Source organism: Aspergillus terreus, genomic scaffold (assembly GCF_000149615.1).
Source record: "Aspergillus terreus NIH2624 scaffold_5 genomic scaffold, whole genome shotgun sequence".
In the NCBI taxonomy this organism is placed as follows: domain Eukaryota; kingdom Fungi; phylum Ascomycota; class Eurotiomycetes; order Eurotiales; family Aspergillaceae; genus Aspergillus; species Aspergillus terreus.
In genome coordinates, this window is record NT_165928.1 from 287,816 (window position 1) to 307,129 (window position 19,314).

A 19,314-nucleotide genomic window follows, 5' to 3' on the forward strand; every position below is an offset into this window, starting at 1 on the left:
CTATTGAATTGATGCGATCACCTAAGAGCCAAACCCTAAAAAATGTCGGCCGAACACAACAACGCCGCCCTCGAAAAGGAGGTCAGTCCTGCCCCCGAGGCCCCCAGCAATGGCCTCAACGGCGGCGCCCCCATCACCCCCCAGTTGACTGCGGAGGAGACTGCCAGAGCGGCCGCCCGCTTCGGCTACGGGCCGCTCTCCCACGTTAACACCAAGGAGGCCAACCTGCGCCCCTTTGGTGGTGAGTTCCAGCCCGGTCTGTACAAGTCCGTCGAGCACCGCAAGTTCGGCAATCCCGCGCCGCTCGGCCTCTGCGCTTTCGCTCTCACCACCTTCGTCCTGAGCGCCATCAACATGGGCGCCCGCGACATCACCGAGCCTAACATCGTCGTCGCCCTCGCCTTTGGCTACGGCGGTCTCGTCCAGCTGCTCGCCGGCATGTGGTAAGTCCCGTCTCCTTGCGTCCCGTTAAATGACGCGCGGGGGCCTAATGTTAATGTATCACAGGGAAATGGCCGTCGGCAACACCTTTGGTGCCACCGCCCTGTCCTCGTACGGCGGCTTCTGGCTGTCCTTTGCCATCGTCCTGACCCCCGGTGGATTCGAGATTGCCTCGACCATCGAAGAAGCCGGCGGCGCCGCCATGTTCGATAACTCCTTCGGCCTGTTCCTCTTCGTAAGCGCCCCCTCCCCCACTTACCTCTCTCTTCCCAGACACTAACTTGTCCAGGGCTGGTTCATCTTCACCACGATCCTGCTCTTCTGCACCCTGCGCTCCACCGTGGCCTTCTTCCTGCTCTTCTTCTTCCTCGACCTGACCTTCCTGCTGCTCGGTATCGGCTACATCCACCGCAACTCCGAGGGCAAGCCCAACCCGCCCGTCATCAAGGCCGGCGGCTTCTTCGGCCTGCTCGCCGCCTTCACCGCCTGGTACAACGCCCTCGCCGGTATCGCCGACAACACCAACAGCTTCTTCATCATCCCCGTCGCCCACTTCCCCTGGTCGCCGACTGCGCGCTCTCGCAAGACCGAGCGCGAGCAGGCCTAAGCCTTTGCAAAAGTTGGGGCTGGGGTTGGGTCGATGGTGGTGTCGTAGAATGGCCGCCGTCGCAAGAAGAGTTGATCGTTTCAGATACCCATTCTTGTAAGATCATTGCTGGGCGAGGGCGTGTCTGTCTTTTGGGTGGATGCGTCGTTCGGAGGGTCGGGTCGGGTCGGGTTGCGTGCCGCGTGCCTGTACCTGTACCTGCAGCAGGTATAGATGGTCTTGTGACATATTGCTTTTGTGGTTTCTTTTTTTGATCTGCTTGTTTCTTTTGTCAGTACAGTAATATTCCGAGACTTGCGTAATGGAGGGGTGATGTTGTCCTCGGGACAATAGGGGGAGAAGTCTTTGTATCTAGTCTAATGAGTTTGCTCGAGTTCTTCCATGTTGTAGCCTTCATCATTACTAGTATGGGATAACGTACCTTAGGTGAGTATGAAGTACTTGAGGGAGGCTTGAGGGAGACACTGTAGGTTAGTGCTGCCATGTATGAAGCATTAGTTTGTAGTATAGCAGATGGCTGAGGGCTGATGGAGCCATGATATTCCGTGGTTAGCAAGCCATTGAGGCAGGGTGGTGAGAGCAATGCAAATTTTCAGAGAAGAGGAAGAGACCCCTATTAGTAGTCCCACGCATACTTCGGAAATCACTCGGTGGCTCAGGGTGGGTATAGCTCGGGGGTTGCTCGGGCGGGTTTTTCTCGGAATTCCTTGCTCCTATAGTTAGCTATCTTCCCAGCTATCACCGTCTACTCCGTACTCCGTATGCACGTGTGCTACTCGTGGGTCTGACGGCGTCTTGTCTTATCATGAAACTGATCCCGGTGGAACCAGAGGTACTCCCTACTACTTCTTACGATCCTACTAGCTGTAGACAACGGTACTCGTAGGTACACGGTATATACTCATATCTCATCATAGCATAGCTCATTATACAGTAGACAGTCATGCCGCATACACGACCGACTGATGCAGCTCATCCCAGAGCCCCCGCAGCGGACTCAGGTACACGCGATCCACGTAGAAAAAGTTCATCAGCAGCGCGCGCAGCGCCTGCCACGAACCCACCCCTTGCCGCCGTACCGCGGACGCCAGCTCCGCGACGAAGAACGCCCGATCCGGCAGCAGTCCCGAGCTGCACGACCCGACAAACAGCAGCCAGATCAGCAGGTCCTCGCAGTGGCGGAAGTAGCCCGCGGGGAGGGTCGTCTCCAGCGCCTTCCGCAGCGCGATGATGGGCTTGGGGAACACCGGCGCGATCTGTGGGTAAAAGTCCCAGATGACCGAGTTGTGGAAGAGAAGACACCCAAGGCGGACGCAGCCCTCGATGGTGGCGTCGTTCTTCGCGGCCCCCGTCTCCGTATACCGGTCCGTGTGGAGGGCGTACTCGGTATAGAGCACTTCCGTGTTGAAGTAGAGCTCCGTCTCGTCGTCGAATTCCTGGTACGGCACGCTCCCCTTGATCCACTCGGCGTACCAGACGAGCTCGCGCAGGTCGAAGACGATCTTCGACATGGCATCGCCGAGGATGCCGGGGATTTTGATCAAGTCGATCAGACCAGAAGCCGTATGCGCAAAGTCGTTGTGAGGAGGGAGGATCGTGAAATGGGTGGGACGGACGTATCGGACAAAAGGGAAGATCGGTTTTGTAAATGCCATGCACGCGACGCGGATATCGGTCCTGCTGATGTTAGCATGTCGTTGTTGCTTTTCCTGCGGTCAGGCTCACCAGGAGATCTGGAACCGAACGTCTGGAGGCACGTCGGCGAAGCTGTTGCGCATGGAGACCATCTGCCTTAACCCGGCAAGGTGGACTTTGAGGTAATCGGGATTTCCAGACGCAATCTATACTCGTCAATAATGGACGCCTCGTTTGACCGGTGGACATGCATACCTCGATCGTGAGTAAGATAGAAACAGCCGCGATCAATTCATCACTAGACGCTTTGGGAGGACTCGACAGGCCCTCGTTGACCAGTCGGATGGTCTCCCCGCGGTGGTGGAAGGTATCGAGAAGAAGTAGACTCGAGCTTTGCTTCTCAGACCTGAGGGGGAATTCTCCCACAGTCAAGGCAGTGTTCGTCGCAGCGACGCAGATTGTAGCCTGGAGACATGCCGGGTCATGCTGGACTAAGGACGACCAGTGAGGATTGGGAGTTTTCTGTTCCGGTAGCGTCGGTTGCAAATGGATAAGCCCTGGATTGGTCAAAGTCCATAGGAGGGACTTAAATGAAACATGGTCAGTGCTGGCTAAGTACCCATAAAAGAGGAACCGGATGCTTACAAGTGCCTGCCAAAATGACGGCATCAATGCGATCGGGTCCAGCGGGCGTGTGCATCCACGCTAAATGGGATCCTTGCCTCCAGGACCCAGATACGCGTATGGAGACATGCTCTGCGCGGTCTCCACGACATAAGGCTGGGAATGGCGGGCTCCCGCCATACCCGTCTGCTGTGGTGACAGATGCAGGGTACGCGACAACCCGAGTATCGGAAACGGCGGCAATAGCCTGTTGCGGGCTTTCCCGCTTCACCTCCTCTGGCGACGAGGATGGGGAAGAGTCGGAAGATATTCGACTCTTGGGGGAGGCGGTTTTCGACGGTGATCGATGAGAGGGTGCGGTCGTGGAGGTCGTGGGGGCCGCCGCACTGGAAGCGGCGGTCTCGACCGGCTGGAAAGCCAGATGCTTCCACGTTTTCCCTTTGTTGTACCGTTTGGTGTTTTCCATGCGCTTCTTTCGATTATGCTCCGACATGACATGTGAACGAATGCGCTTTAAGGTTTCCTCTCGCGTCCCCTCCGACACGGACTGCGGGTCGGTATGCACCCAGAACAGCGTGGACCGACCCCCCGGGCCATTATTGGCCTTGCGCGGTTTGCGCAACTTGGACACGCTATTCTTACCGGCATCTGGACGGGTGGGTTCGACGACCTCGGGAGGTGGTGGTGCGGGCTCAGGATGGGGATTGGTGTCGGCCACATAGGGTAAGGTACGCGACGGGAGAGAGACGGACGGCGAGTTCGAGGGCGCGGGGGTCGGATAGGGTTGCGGCGGCAGATGCGACGGGTAATTAGGATTAATTTGTTGAGGATTATAGGGATAAGCATCTATCTGAGGAGGTGGGGGAGCGGAGGGCCATGGTGCAGGCGCGGGCTGCATGGGATAGACGTGCTGAGGGTGGTGATGGTGGTGGAGGTGCAACTGGTCGGGATCGAAGAATGTCGAGGCCGCCGTTGACGGGGGAGGGTCCTTGGCATCCATCGCACGAGCGAGTCTAATGGTATCGAAGCAGGCTGAATGCAAGGATATTCATGGTTCTAGAGAAGGAGAGTGGAGGGCGGTCGAAGAGAAGATAGGGTGGTGATGGTGGATGAATCACCCGCACGCTGTGCTTATCAGGACAAGCCCATGCGCTGGGGATCGAGAAAGCGCGAGACAATGGACGTCGGAAATAAAGAAAGCGGAAGAGTCCGGAGGGACCGGTCGAGTGTAAGCAGAACGGAATAAGCACTGCGCAGTGCGATGAAGGAGAGAGATTAGGAGGGGGAAGATGATAGGGAAAGAGGAGAGAGGCGACGGGGATTCGACGATTTCCCACGGAGCCAATGGCACGGACAGGGTCGAGAGGAGAAGCGAAAGAAAGAAAGAAGAGGCAAAAAAGAAAAGAAAAGAGAGAAATCAGACGGCGTGCATAAGTTGGATGGACTGCATGAAGTGATTCTGGCTAAGCCTTTCTCACTAGGAGATCTCGGAAGCAGAACCTGCCGGCGCCCGACGGATCCACCACCTTAATCATACAGATTCTATCAATCTCAACAATAGCATCAAAGGTCTTCACCTAGAAGAATGCATAGCTAGACATCTATAATACATAGAGAATGAACGACCAAGATGCTCGTCAACATCACTCGTAGACCCCCTGATCGTCGTCTCACAACCCCCACATGCCCGATCGGATCCGATCGGACATTTTCCATTCCTTCTCCTTGCATGCCACGCGAGATGACAGCTCTTTTCTTTCGACCGACTAGGACGACCACACTGTCCTCTCGGTGTGTTAGGGTTTCTCGTCAGGAACGCCACGTCGGGATGCCCTCCGAATTCAGCTCCTCCCACCGAACGAACCGCTCTTCTCGGACCACCGTCCGTCCATGGCAGACCCTTTTCCCGCCCAGACTTGTCGTCTCCACCATGCCATTGTTAGTGCCTCTGTCTGTGCCCCTTGATGAACCGGGACGGTTGGAGGGTGCCGAATCGCCAACTCCCGGTCCGTGTGCATGAGTCAAGAAACACTAGGCTTTGCGGATATATCATGCGCTTTTTCACCATACCGGGCGAACCTTCGTCAAGGGATTGTACCGCCTCGGTAAGCAGCCACAACCAGAAACACAGATGATGGATTGGTCATCCCTCGGAGAGGGCTCTGTTCACCAAGAGGATTCTATCCGTCAACTGCCGTGTCGGAACCCCAGGAAGACCTCGAGGCCAATCCCACCCCCTAATCATGAAGCGTACGTAAGGTTCAATCAAAGTTTTGCTAGTCTAGACCCTCTTAGTTTCGTGGTTGCTGAAACACCCGGTGAGCACTGCAGACCTTTTTTTAGAACACAATGCAAATTGAGATGCTCCCCACAGTCCATATTTCCCAACGGTGCGGATCGTAATTGAATTGGATGTGTCGATGCCAGTACCTGTCTGCATTGGGCTGATCTCTACAGTCGATCTGTCGTCGGTATTGTTTAAGAGCCGCCTAGGAGCGAACGTTCTTTTCGTCAGGTTGGCTGGACTAGACAGAATATATATACTCGGTATCATCAGAATTGAACAGCCAGCAAGATTTACAATCACTCTACATAAAGTGAAGATGACCACTTCATGTCATATCGTTTGTTGTTATATAAGATCAATCTCTTCTACCATCTTATACCTTTACTGTCTCTCATATAGTTATACTCGTACTCCATGAACCGCTCAGGTCATCATCTTCTATACAAAAGATTCAACTCTGCACAGTACCAACAGTGCTGCGACCATGATAAGAGATCCTGACCAATTTCTTTCCTACCTCACTATCTGCCCCTGTTGAACGACAACACTGACCGGAGTCTACGCTTCAACGGAGCCAATCTCGCCTCTCGAACAGACACAATGTATAACACAATGCCTTTACAACCTCTAGGAGCTACCTCTTACTTTCTCTCCTCTTCCTGTACTCTCCCAACACTCCCCTCACAACTCTCTTTTCTTTCCTACTCTCGTCTCCTTCTTCCAACATTCTCTCTCAGCCCATTCGGTCATATCCCTTAGCCAGATTCTTTCTTACTCTCGCATCCTTGCAATATGGATTTGGTTTCACTTGATCTCCGGGCAAAGAAACCCCAGGTCTCCTGGGGCACTGAACAAAAGGTGTACCTGTGCTGTCTATTTCGGTTCTTCGAAAGGGAGATGTCGCTCTATAAGCAAGTATTCGATCTCGAATTTCAGACGGAGCCTGATACATGGGGATTTCCAAACGGCGTACCATCAAGCAGACTTGACACCCGATGGACAGACATGCGGTCGAGAGGGGACCCTATATGGGGCTACGTTCACTTATCCCCCTTCGATATGAATGGACAGTGGGGTTCTGTCGTCGAAAGAATTCAAATTGCTGCGGAAACTCTAGGTATCCGTCTTGAAAGAAAGACGGCGGACGACATCGATGTTTCGAGATTCACCCCGACATCTAGACTGACACTCTCGCAACAGCAAGTCGTGGTGAGTACCTGAGTACCCGTTCTTATACTACAGGATTGGCCTAATCTGTTGCAGGGAATGACTGAAGAGCAGACTTCAAGCTCTCCCAGGAAACGCCCCGATAACTTCCCGGTCGATAATTTACCCCCGTCGAAGCGTCGTGAGCCAGAGAAGCTTTGCACTGGAGGTGGCAAAAAGTGCCTCTGGTGTTCATTCCATCAGCTGGAGTCAGAGGACGCCTCTGCTGCCGCTTTGCGAACCGAGTTGCCCACGCTTCTCTACAGGTGGTCCAATGTCGACACCCAAGGCGTCAATACCAGAAAGCTATATCTCTCTGGACTCGCTGCCGAAGCTGAATATTTCTCGCCTAACGATATCTCGGCGGAAGAATTTAAGAGCTTTCTGTCCCGACATGTTCACATCGACAAAGTCCCGTCTCCCTTTATTTCGACCATGATGTCCTTGTTGGCGCCTCTACATCGAGGAATCAGAAGCAAAGATACAGCGATTGTCTCTATCATCGACCCGAACAAGTTGGGCACAGAGTCCCCCGTGTTTTCCGCGAAAGATCTTATGCGCAGGATCAGCCTGAAAGTTAACGGGTATTACAATGGCACGGGAGAATACCTAGTCTGGTGGAAAATCCCTGCCTCTGCAATTATCTGTTCCTTCAAAGTTAGCGACCTTATGCATATAGCTCAGGACTGGCCAGCTATTCTTGAACTGATGCAATTCGATACGATTGCCGCCACTCAAGGAATCCGCGGAGGGCTACGGCGTAAACTAGCCAGAGGACCCGGAGCAGTGAACATGGACACTGGAATCTTGATTGGGAGACTGCTTTGCCTACTTCACATTCCCTACGAATACGCCCCTCTTGTCGGCGAAGGGATCATATACTCGTGGACAATGAAGCGACATGGGCTGTGGAGGAAGTTCGAAGAGGGAATCGATCGTGGGTATCAAGGTTGTCAGAATCCTCTGGTTCACTCCATGGACACTGCGCAGGAAGAACCCGAGGTCCTGGATGATAACTCCCACGAAGTCATGAGCATCTCCAGCGGCGCCTCTGGGACCGTCAGAAGTGATTCGCCTTCCCCGCAACATCCGACTGTGTCTGTCGAGATCTTCAACCAGAGAACGCAGAGCTGGGTCGACCAGCATTTGGCCAGAAGTTCACCTGAAGAACCTGTGCATCAAGGACTCAGTGCGGCTGACGACGACATCGACTGCCTCTCAATTTCCGACACAAATGAAGACAAAACTAGCGAAAACGACGAGCAGGTGCCGCAGGACTTGTTTGAGATTGGCCGAGCGCGCATCAGAGAACTGTTGGGATCACGCTGACATTTTCCTGCGACATGAACCTTCTCATTGCCATGTTCATGATATGCAATTCTTATGACTCTGAACTCGTGAGACGCCAATGTATCAACGCAACGCACGAAGTACATGGTCAGACAAAAGGAAAAATGACCTGGAGTCGAAAGCTCAACATCCATGTAACCTGTTCCCCATTTCTGTACGGTAGATACTATCACAGAGAGATCAAAAAGCTTTTTTTAATTTCATTGGATATCTCCTCACATGGGTAGTGGGACATGAAATCGTGAAACAATCCCAACCCGTTAAACTAGTTCGCTTATATCCAGTCACGCCGCTGCCCCAGGTTTAGTTTCCTCTTGAAACACCCCCGTCACCATCGACACACTTAGAACTTGTTGAACGACTTGACGGCCTTGCCGGTACGGGGCAGGACACGGAGGACGTTGAAACGGACCTATGTGATGTTAGATCTGGGAAGCGTAGATACGGAAGATTCCTCGGCTACTGTAGCTTCGCTAGGATATGCCAGAGGCCATGACAAGACCAAGGCAGACCTTACGCCGCGTCCAGTACCAAAAAATCCAGCAGTCACATACAGTCTTGGACAGGGGACGGCACTGGCCGACGGTAACCCAGTCACCCTCCTCAACACGGAAAGCGGGAGAGACGTGAGCGGCGAGGTTCTTGTGTCTCTTCTCGTAACGGTTGTACTTGGGGACGTAGTGGAGGTATTCACGGCGGATGATGATGGTACGGTGCATCTTGGTGGAGACGACACGGCCGGTCAGGATACGGCCACGGATGGAGACCATACCAGTGAAGGGGCACTTCTTGTCTGTTCGATATCAGCGATTTGTCCCATGAGACCGACAGAGTGTAGTTGACGATCCGGGACTCTGGAGATAAAAGTCTTGCGATGCGGAGAAACCAGGCATGCCTCCTGCGGCGAAAAAATTTGCTCTTTTCGTTCGCACACAAAATCAATGCCGTAGATTGACGCTGTTCATCCAATGCATTGCACAATGCTCTCTTATCTCCAGCCCCAGATCATCGTCGCATCCGCCGGATATCGCATCCTGCCAGAATTCAACGTAGGCACTGCATACCGATGTAAGAGCCCTCAATGGCGGTCTTGGGGGTACGGAATCCAAGACCAACATCCTTGTACCAACGGCGGCCCTGAGCACCCTTCTTGCTCTTCGCCTGGGTCTTGGGGTTGTTGAAGATGTGAGGCTGCTTCTGGAACGCACGTTCCGACTGGACGGTCAACTCGGTCGCCATTGTTGCGAGAATTCAGATCGACGGGGAAGCGAAGTCGAGCTGGGATGGAAATTCGTCGCGAGTGGGGGGTGTCGGAGGCCTGCGGTGGTCGACGTCGATGTTGAGGAAGATTTCTTCTTTGATGGCGGATAATTTGGGTGGTGAGTGTGCGGTTACGGCGCTAGTCCACATGTGGTATGGTGCGGCTCGGCTAGGGCTTTTTTGGTTTGTTTACATCCGGCGATCACATGAGCGGGCGTCCCGGGGCGGAAACGCGCTAAGTGCTTTGTTATGTTTGTATACAGAGCCCGACAACAGATCACACTCTCAATGCTGTAACTTCTGTCTTATGTTTCTCCCTTCCTTCCCTCATGGCGTCCCGAAGTGACTCCACGGGGTCCTCCCGCCCGCGATCTCGCCGCTCGATCGCCCATGTCCCGCGATCCAAGTTGACCTCCGCGATCGATAAGGAGAATGCGACAACAGATATCGCCGCCGCCCAGCCGACTGGGCCTCACACCAGACCGAGCGCAAAGGATAAGAAATCCCGTAGCAAGAGCTTAGGGCCTGGTGGCTTAGATGCCCTCCAGGACTCGAATGGCAATCGACGCAAGGTAGTTCACTACTTCCCCATCCGTCTTGGGCCTGACGACTAAACCATCGGTTCGCGATAGTCTACTGCAGCCTTCCCTCTGAAATCTATTCTCAAACCTACGGTTCCCGTGTCGCCTGTACGAAATATTCCTTCTTTCGAAGAAACGCGCCGACGTACACCGGCCCGTGGCTCCCAATATGCAGACAACCAAGGCAACGAACAAGGGAAAGAGGGTCTACTGATTGACTTTGATACCCCGGCCCGTCCCTCAGCCTCTGGCTCTGAAGACCCATCCAACCCTTTCGACAGCTTCAACGCCTCGTCGATCCGCGACGAGATGGCTGCCGCACGAGAACGCGAAGAAAAGGAACGACGTGAAAGAGAGCGGAAGGCCATCTTGGAGCAGAGGGAAGCGCGCCGGAAATCCATGGGTATGATTCTTTCATCATGCTGCGGTGACGTAACTAATTGTCAAAGCGAACCGTCGAGTATCGTTCGCCCCCGAAGCGACGCTCCATACATGGAACGTCGTTGAGATACCGGACGACTCTACCTCATCATCGGCCTCGAACTCTACCAGACGTGCGTCGTCTCTGACCACTGCGAACAAGGAACCCGAAGACGATGTGAAGCAGAACGAACCACCGTCCTCTCCATACGCGGAGTCGGACATTGGCTTTTCTCCAGTTCAGTATCCCGACTTGCAGCAGCTCCAACAGCGTGCGACTTCTGGAAACTACAACGCAATGGGATCGTCGCAAGAGATGTCTTCAAGCCCTTTTAGCGGAAGCTCTGTCGACGGCAGTGAAGATACCGGTCTGCATGGTTCGGCAGCTGCTGGCGATGATGATGACAACTCGTCGGCTTCTGATTTTGACGGCGAAAGCACTGCAATGAGCATGGATGATATGTCTGTCCGGTCTGCTGCGACAGCGCAGTCTGACACGTCTACGAACACAAGCTCCAGCGCCAGACTGAACGAGGCCCTTCGCCAGGCCGCTCGAGAAGCCGGAACCCGAAGCATCGACGATGAGGAGGATGGTGAAATGTCGATGGAGATAGCCGATCAAGAAATCACTGGCGCTTTCCAGCCGTGGATCAAGAAGGGACAAAGGCAAAGCTTCGATTGGGAAGACATCAGCGCTCGACACGACCAGGAAAATGTTCACCCACCCCAACAGACAGAAGATCCGGTTGGCTCTGACCCAATGAGTGACGATGGGGACGAAGACCTCAGTATGGAGGTTACAAATGCTGTCGGCCGTATCTTATCCAAGCCCGCAAGCCGTCGCCAAAGTGCCGTTCGCCGCAAGTCGTCTGGTGCGGAAAGCAACTACGACGAACAGACCATGGAGTTCACCAATGTCGTAGGGGGTATCGCGCAACAAGGTTCTCCCGCAAAGTCTACAGCTGGGAACGAAGACGAAGAAATGACTATGGAGTTTACCTCTGTAGTTGGCGGAGTGTTGAGTAAATCTTCCGGTAACGATGCTGCGAACGGGAAAACGCCCGCAGAAGCTCCCGTCCGAGAGATCCAAGAACAAGGTTCCGATGATGATATGCAAGAAGGGGAGGATATGGAAATCACTGGCGCTGTTGGTGGGATCCTACCAACTGTTCACGAGCAGACAGAGCCAGAGGACGATGGCGACCAGACTGCGGGCATGGAAGTCACAGCCGCTATTGGCAGAATCTTGCCATCGGAGATGGACTCCCACCCCAAAGAACAGAGAATGGAGCTGGAAACTGAGCAACCCGCTGTCCAGTTAGACAGCTCTCCTTTCCAGGCTAGCGTACAGCCGTCCCCTGCCAAGACACCCGAAGGCTTTCACATCGCTGCTGTTGCCTCCGAAAGTGGCAGCCCTAGCCTTGCAAGTGTACGGACTCGACGTACGAGGCCGAGCCTTCGTGGCGCATCAGGAACACCCACCTCGACCACACCACGGATGTCTCCGAAGAAAAACTCTCTCATTCCTCCCACACAACTCACCCCACAAGTCGCTCGCCTCACTACTTCTGACAAGACTCCGTCATCAAGCAGCCGCAAGCCACGGAGTGCATCACCTAGGAAACATCTTCAACCCGAGCGTCAGGAGTCTGCGACTGATGGAAAGTCCCCAGCCCGCAGAAGTCTCTTTGGCAACAGCACAACTGGCGAGTCTGCACCTCTCTTTGTCTTACAGCCTCATAAGAAGAGACGATCTTCGGGGCTGGGTATTGACAAGGAAGGGCTGGGGTCTCCCAAGGTAGCTGCCATGCTTGACAAACGCCGCTCGATTGGTGACGAAGTTCCCAAGTTCACGCCGCAGCAAGAACGTCAGCAAGGCGTGCGGTTTGAAGATCCTGTCAAACTACAAGAGGAGGTGGACCGCGAGCGCGAAGAAGAGGAGAACCGAGAGGATGGCCATATTCCACCACCATTGGGCGAACGAGATGCCACTGCGAGCTTAAAAGACATGATCTCGAGTCTCACACCCAAGAAGAACAAACTTCGCGGCCGAAAAAGCCTGCACGTCGGGGCTGCCCGAGGGGTACTCGGTAAACGCCCAATCGAGCTGGACCAAGATGATGAAGAAGATGCCGACAGTACGCCAAAGCGGCTGAAAGGTCGCGAAGCCAGTCCTGTCAAGAGTATCCGACTTCCAGCGCCTCCCAGCAAAGAAGAGACTGTTGGCCACCTGTCTCCTCGGAAGTCAGATAAGGTCAGCACGACCCCTCTGGGTAAACCGCCCAGCTCCGCTGCAAACGATGTCATGGGAGACGCACCGGCTTTGTCCAATGCTTCCCCCGAGTCCGAAGCAGCTGAGCAAGCTGGACCGGAGTTTGAACCTATACAGCTGCAGGACTTCCTGAACATGACCAATATCCATTTTATGGAGCTTACTACGACGAAACGTCGGCATACGACGGCACCTGATAGCGCGACCAAGAGAGCGGCGAGACTCTCCGGCGAGAACAGCAAGACTAGTGCTGCGAATTTCGATGACTGCGTGGCTGCTGGTTTTTGCACCGTTCCTATGCTCGAGTTATATCAGCATGTAAGTTTTATCCTGGAGAATGTGTAAGGCTCGCTAATATGTTATAGTCCTGCCGGGAACTGAAGTCCTACATTTCGGAAGGACGGCAGATTATCCGGTCTATCGAGACCGAGACCTACGCGGATAATCCCCCTCTGTTCAAAGAGTACATGACTGCCCCGCCAGACATCCGTTTGTTGATGGACAATCAATTCCGCAATGTGAAGACTCACGCTAGGTTGCTCAGCAAAGCCACGTGGTACGAATGGCGCATGAAGTTGCTGGACGGGCTTAAGGAAGGCCTCAACCGGCATGTTGAAGAGATGAATGCCGACGAGGCGCTTCTCGCGAAACACGAGGCCCTGCTTAACGGAGCGGTCCCCGCTCTCGTCGAGAAGCATGCATCACTCGAGCAAGAGGCGACCAACCTCCAGCAACTTGCGGACGAGATGGAGAACTGTGACCAGGACGAGCTGCGCAGTGCGCGGGAGAAGCTCGTTAGCGTGGAGGAAGAGATTGCGGCGAAGAAGCGGCAGTTACAAGAGTTGCAAAACGAGGTCCAGGACAAGACCGACACGATTGAGACCGGGGCTGAACTGAAGGCGGAGTTCATGGCGCAGATCCAGGAAGCCGAAAGAGTCAAAGAAGAGTGTCGGGGTTGGAGTGCGAAGGAGATCAACGAGCTGAAGGGTAAGTCAACATCGCAGCCTGTTGTGAGTCCGTCACTAACGCCTGTTCTAGCTTCTGTCGACAAGATTGAGCGCCAAACCGGCTGGTCGATCGTCTCGGCGACTGCGAATTCTACGACAGGGCCGTTGGTGACAATGTCGTACCGGAATCAGTTACAACTGAGCTTTAGCCCTAGATCATTCTCTGTCCACAGTGGCAAAGCATCAACCCAGCAGAAGACAGCTATTGAGCTCCGCTCCCGGTCTGATAGTGCTTCGCAACTCTCGCCGATTGCTTTGCTGGTACTGAAGGCATTGCAACATCATCTGGCGGGGATCCAACAGTCCACGACGACGCCAAGACAGCTCTTGCGCTTCGTATCGGAGGCCTGGAATACCATGCTCAACCTGGAGGAAGAAACCCGCATGCTGGAGTTCTGCGGCGTGACCAAGCTCAAGCTCCTCGAGGCCGAGGATCAACTCTCGCTCCGAGCAAGGTGCACGCTGCTAGAAGCAGTCGCTGCGCCTAAACCCACAAAGAAGGGCCAGAACACGGGGTTCAAGCGAATCGACGTCGACTTTGCAGTCAAGACGCGCGTGACGCAGAACAGCACCGCCGGGGAGATTGGCACGATGGACTTTGAGACGGACGTGATTGCTAGCAAAGTCTACGGCTTCGGCGTGAGCAAGGGGCCATCGGAGAACGAGATGCAGGATCTCCTGCGCAACGAGCTCGGAGGGAAGAAGGCCGTGGCGCTGGGAGATGGTGTTTGGAGTAAGGCCGTGCAGATGCTTACTGGGACGGTGTTTTGATATGATGGGTACGGGGTATGGCGTTGGGATACCACTAGGGTTTAGCGAATATGATACCTGACTTTCATCGAGCTGTCCATTCCACCGACATAATCTTATTTCTCAACTTCCTCCCTCTTCTCTTCCCCATCACAACACCCGCAACTCTCCAAAGGTTCCAACCCCTCCCTCTCGCGCCGCTCATTCTCCTCCACCCACCGCGCCACATGCGCCTGCCGCGCATCCAGCTCCGCACACATCGCATCCGAAACCACGCCGAGCACCCGCCCATCCGTCGCGAGCATGTAGTACCCGCCATTCACCTCGTCGAAGCAGGTATCCGTCCCGGCCTTCTGGAAGGAGTCGACCGCCGCGCGCAGATCGGCGTTCGTGTCCAGGTGGAGCACGCCGTCCGGGATGGGGTCTTTGTACCGCGTAAAGGTCATGGTGTAGTCTGCGGGGCGGGTGGTGTCGAGAGTGCATTTGCTGCCGCTGGGGGAATCTTTGGGTTCGGCCATCACGGTGGTATGTAGATAGGTAGGTAGGTCTTTAACACGTATCGGGTTTGTAGGGAGTGGATGCTGGGAACACAAGAGGAAAGAAAGGGCAGGGATACTAGGACATATTTATGTTTGTTGTTTCTTGCTCCTACGTCATTGTCTGTGCAACCTCGACTGCAGCCATGTCAGTCTATCGCGGGCTAGATTCGGTCAGCCCAACTAGGCTACCTCTTTATCTGCTTATGCCACTCAAATATGTCGCGTCACTCGTTAGCTATATTATTCTCATTATACATCCATCATCAATAGAACGCGTTAAATCCGCCCCGCCACAGCGGAACGCCCTGCTCGCTGCCGCCCTGTGCATCCGGGTTTGCATTCGCATTTCCAAACCCGTATCCCATCTGCATGGAACCCGAACCCGAACCAGGCGGCATGGTCGAAGGCGGAACGGACGGGTCAAAGGTCCCCTGTTGGAAATACGGCAGGTTCTGTCCGAACAGTCCGCCGAGGAACTGTCCGCCGAATTCCCACTCCGCGGTTAGTGGGATCTGCCAGAGTTCCGGCTGCGAGAAGGACTCGGTCACGGAAATCGGGAACATGGGGTCCATTGTGTAGGGGTCGAGGGGGTGTTGCTGTTGCTGGTGCTGATGCTGGGGGAGGGGTTGGAGGGTAGCGTTGGGCGGGACGGGTTGCGGTGGGTGGGGGATTGCGGCGCGGGTCTGCGGAGGGCCGGGCCTGGTCGGCATGTCGTCGTCTGTGTCGCTCAGGCCGTCGGGGACGACGTAGCCGGCGGAGTTGATGCGAGGAAGACCCTCCAGGTGGGGGATGTTGACACCGGAAGAGGCCGGGGTGGACTCGTGTGCAGCTGTGGGTTTGTCGGACTTGATGGTCTTCTGGTTCTTTTCGAGGACGGTGCGGGCCACGCGCTCAAAGTTGGCGCACATCCTCGTCATGAAGCGGGCGTAGTTGCAGGACCCATCGCTGGGGACGAGCGTGGCAAAGAAGGTGGCCGCCATGTTGAGCGCCTGGAGGTCCTCCTTGGCCTTGGGGTGGTTGGCGTCTCGAAGGATGTTCACAAAGATGGTCATCACGGCGAGAAAGACGTAGTAGAGCATGGACCTGCGGGTTGTTAGCGCGTTCCCAGCCATAACGGCTCATAACGGTCTCTAATGTACTCACCATATCCATGCGATATCCCCCCACGGGAGGTTGTTCACCAGTTTGAGGGTGTCGCGTGCCGCCTGGACGCAGATGGCGGTCGAGGCCACCGCCTCACGCATGATCCTCCTGTAGTCGAACGGCATGCGCGAGCCATTTGCGAGACGATGCATGTAGGCAAAGTTCATCATCTGCGGCAGCCGATGGACTATGATCAAGGAATTGTAGTAGAGACACTGCAAGCCCGCGGTAGCGAATCCGACCAGAAAGTCATCGCCCGGGCCTCGCTGGCCCATGCTTTGGCTGAATGCGCTTTCACTTTTCCATTTTTCCAGGTCCTGGTGCAGTTCCCGGACAATCTCCAAAACCTCCGAGGGGGACTTGTTGAGCAGAGCCTTGGTCGCATAGAGCCTGTTGTATATCCGGCTCTTGATCACCGCCATGTGGCACATCTGGTAGAAAAAGGAGGTATTGTTGGCCATGATGAACTCGTCGTCCGCGCGCTTGGCGGGCAGATCGACGTCGAGGTCGTCGGGGTGTTGTGTGGGCGCATTTCCCGCTCGGATGCAGGCACTGAAGGCTGGTTAGCTTATCATTGACCTTATTAGCCTGATGCTGACACACCTCTGGTCCATCACGTAGGCAACCCAGAACACGCGTTTTCTCTGCTCCTGCTCAACCGCCGAGAGATACGGCCTGGGGATGTTGCGGTGCAGGCCCATTCGGTGGCATGTGCGTATTGCGGCAGTGATGAGAGGCAGGGCTGACTGGGTCCCGGAGTTCCCTCGAAGAAAGACAGCCATCCCGAGGAGAGCCTGGACGCTTAGGAGATCGGTTCTCCGCAATGTGAGCTCCGTGAAGACCGACATGGCATTCTTGAAATATAGCCAGGCTCTCTCGCGGTCTCGTTCGGACTTTTGACTGTTGGAATATCGGTACTCGTACGCCAGCGCGAGGAGGATGTTGATGCTGGCCCATCGAGCGGCGTCGTCACAGGTTTGTTGCGTGTATTGCCATTCGACTAGCCGCATGAATGTCTCCTCGTGGTAGAGGGGGAATACCCGGTTCACCGTGCGGAAATACTGCCGAAGCAGGGTGAACACTTCAGCCCTAGGGGGGAGGGCTTTGAAGACACGGGAAGCAAACACATCGTGGAACACATCCGGTCGCCAGTAGTCCCACGGGGTATCTCGGTTCGTGCTTGAGAATATTAGGTTGAGGAATTTGACTTCCCCGGTCTTGTTCTTGATCCATTCGATGCCCTCGCGGGATAATATGGACAAGGATGACGCCCGTCCTGCGGATGTGAGCCTTTGGAGTGGAAGGGAGAGGTTTCAATTAGCCTACCGTAGTATCGGGAGTCTTCTCTATTATCCCATCTAAAGACATGAGGTTCTTGTATGATATTACTGCAAGGTTCGGAGCGCCTGCGCTCCAGAAGGTCGGGTGGGTTTCGATTTGAAGCATGTGCTGTATCCACAATATCAATTGATTCTTGACCCACTGAAGCGGAGTCCGGTTCTCTTCCGAGCTCTGGATAGGGGTCATAACGTTCGTCGTCATCGCTCTCGTCGTCAAGATGCTCATCTTCTTCACCGAAGTCGTCACGGGCTATGGTATCCTCGCTGATCAGGCCAGCTGCTTTGAGCAAGGTTTCCATCTTGTGCAGACGATCCTCTAGATTCTTGACATAGTGGGTTCTAAGAGATATCAGTACCGCCGGAATAAGAGAGGATGAGAATGGTGAACAACAAATCTCACCTTTTCAGGGCTTCGCGTTTCTCCTTCCGCGAGGAAAATCTGCATGTTGTATTACGGCGCATACAGTGGATACAGGTGGTATTGGCACCTTCAAACTCGCATTTGATCTTCTTCCGGTAGCAGGCCTCACACGCCTAGAACAGTCTTACTACATGTCATATGGAAGAATGAGGGCGGTTCTTACCAGCGGCATGCGTTTCTTGGTGGTGCTATAGTTGCCCCTCGGCCCCAAAGCTGCGTGCTGCATGGTCTTCCAAGTCACGAGCTGACGGACTGTTAGAATATCGAGCAAGAAAAGCCCATCTGGCGCGTTGTCTGCTGGATCATAGGGACTGAAGAGTGATAGCCTCTTGGTAGGTCACCTACCCTTTTGGGCGAAGGACTAGCACGAGGCGATGATTGGATGACGTAGTCTTGGCGGATGCGAATGCAAAGAGATGGATGTATGTCCCTAATCAATAATAAATCGATAATAGAAGAAAGGAGTAGTAATCAATACTCCGTAAATGCTGGTCAGCACAAGGCGAGACAACCGCAAGACGAAGTGTCGTGGAGCCAGACGCCACTGGGGCAAATCGTCGATTGGGCAGAAGCCCCGTTCAGGAGGAGCTGTCGCTTGCCGTATATCCGGGGAAACCGACAACAGAGAGGCAGTCTCCAGGCGGACAGACCGATCGACTTTGGGGATGGGATTCCCTATATGATCCGAAGCGATCCAGATCGGATGAGTCTAAAAAAAAAAAAAGATCCTCCAGCGTCCAGACCGTCTTCTGGAGGGGAAATTTTTGTGGCCAACCGAGGACAGGATTATTAATATGATGGTGTCGGCACATCGGCTTCTAGGAGTTCCGCTCCGAGAACACGGATTTTATGCTGTCGTCGGAGATAATTTACGGGGAGGTCTGGTCTTTAGGAGATGGGCGATTCGCATGATCCTTGAATATGATGGTTTATGGAATGGATATGGGTATGGATTGCAGGTAGGGTGTTGGACTGGATATGGCCGATATATATCTGGTTCTCAACGACACATCCAGGAACCAGAAGACTATTGACCTCTAGGCTTGGTCTATGAGCCCCGATATCAGTACCATGTCCATGCACAGCATGCCTCAGTGGGATGAACAAACAAACCCTAACCCGGTCAGTATGGTCCATCGCGCTCGCTTCCATTTGACAGCTCGCCACTTCTATGGATGGAAGGCAAAACACGGTGGCCAGCTCAACAACTCTTGTACATCGCAGTGACTTGTAAGGTTGGACAATTCAAAGTCATTGCTCTTCCGCATCAGTATGTCCAACTCATTGTATCAGATCTCATTCCATCGAATTGGGGATCTCTAATACGGGGCGGTTTCCTGATCGAGGGCGTTTGGCTGCTCGTGGAGATAGGTCACATTTCAAACTGTCGGATTCGTGTTAGACGTTGTGGGAGCAAACGAGAGGATCAGA

General features: G+C 54.3%; 6 protein-coding genes across 6 annotated transcripts; 3 read left to right on the top strand and 3 right to left on the bottom strand.

Annotated features, from left to right (window-relative positions):
* Positions 1 to 42: 42 nt before the first annotated feature.
* Positions 43 to 1,048, top strand: ATEG_03666 (acetate uptake transporter family protein; the record flags this gene model as incomplete). Its single annotated transcript, XM_001212844.1, has 3 exons — positions 43 to 443; positions 508 to 676; positions 731 to 1,048. The coding sequence occupies 3 exons, from the start codon at positions 43 to 45 to the stop codon at positions 1,046 to 1,048; spliced, it is 888 nt and encodes a 295-aa protein (XP_001212844.1).
* A 655-nt stretch (positions 1,049 to 1,703) lies between these two features.
* On the bottom strand, positions 1,704 to 4,307 carry ATEG_03667 (uncharacterized protein; the record flags this gene model as incomplete). The annotated part of the gene is made up of 5 exons (XM_001212845.1): positions 1,704 to 1,761; positions 2,003 to 2,725; positions 2,774 to 2,889; positions 2,939 to 3,174; positions 3,329 to 4,307. 5 exons carry the CDS (start codon positions 4,305 to 4,307, stop codon positions 1,704 to 1,706), a joined length of 2,112 nt encoding a protein of 703 aa, XP_001212845.1.
* Positions 4,308 to 6,386: 2,079 nt separating this feature from the next.
* ATEG_03668 (uncharacterized protein) lies at positions 6,387 to 8,129 on the top strand (the record flags this gene model as incomplete). The annotated part of the gene is made up of 2 exons (XM_001212846.1): positions 6,387 to 6,803; positions 6,858 to 8,129. 2 exons carry the CDS (start codon positions 6,387 to 6,389, stop codon positions 8,127 to 8,129), a joined length of 1,689 nt encoding a protein of 562 aa, XP_001212846.1.
* Positions 8,130 to 8,493: 364 nt separating this feature from the next.
* ATEG_03669 (40S ribosomal protein uS17) lies at positions 8,494 to 9,389 on the bottom strand (the record flags this gene model as incomplete). Its single annotated transcript, XM_001212847.1, has 3 exons — positions 8,494 to 8,562; positions 8,705 to 8,943; positions 9,215 to 9,389. The coding sequence occupies 3 exons, from the start codon at positions 9,387 to 9,389 to the stop codon at positions 8,494 to 8,496; spliced, it is 483 nt and encodes a 160-aa protein (XP_001212847.1).
* Positions 9,390 to 9,739: 350 nt separating this feature from the next.
* On the top strand, positions 9,740 to 14,461 carry ATEG_03670 (kinetochore-microtubule binding complex subunit SPC105; the record flags this gene model as incomplete). The annotated part of the gene is made up of 5 exons (XM_001212848.1): positions 9,740 to 9,982; positions 10,043 to 10,394; positions 10,441 to 13,001; positions 13,049 to 13,670; positions 13,722 to 14,461. 5 exons carry the CDS (start codon positions 9,740 to 9,742, stop codon positions 14,459 to 14,461), a joined length of 4,518 nt encoding a protein of 1,505 aa, XP_001212848.1.
* Positions 14,462 to 15,242: 781 nt separating this feature from the next.
* ATEG_03671 (transcription factor domain-containing protein) lies at positions 15,243 to 18,109 on the bottom strand (the record flags this gene model as incomplete). The annotated part of the gene is made up of 6 exons (XM_001212849.1): positions 15,243 to 16,062; positions 16,123 to 16,674; positions 16,726 to 17,398; positions 17,449 to 17,801; positions 17,863 to 17,996; positions 18,047 to 18,109. 6 exons carry the CDS (start codon positions 18,107 to 18,109, stop codon positions 15,243 to 15,245), a joined length of 2,595 nt encoding a protein of 864 aa, XP_001212849.1.
* Between the last annotated feature and the right edge of the window lie 1,205 nt (positions 18,110 to 19,314).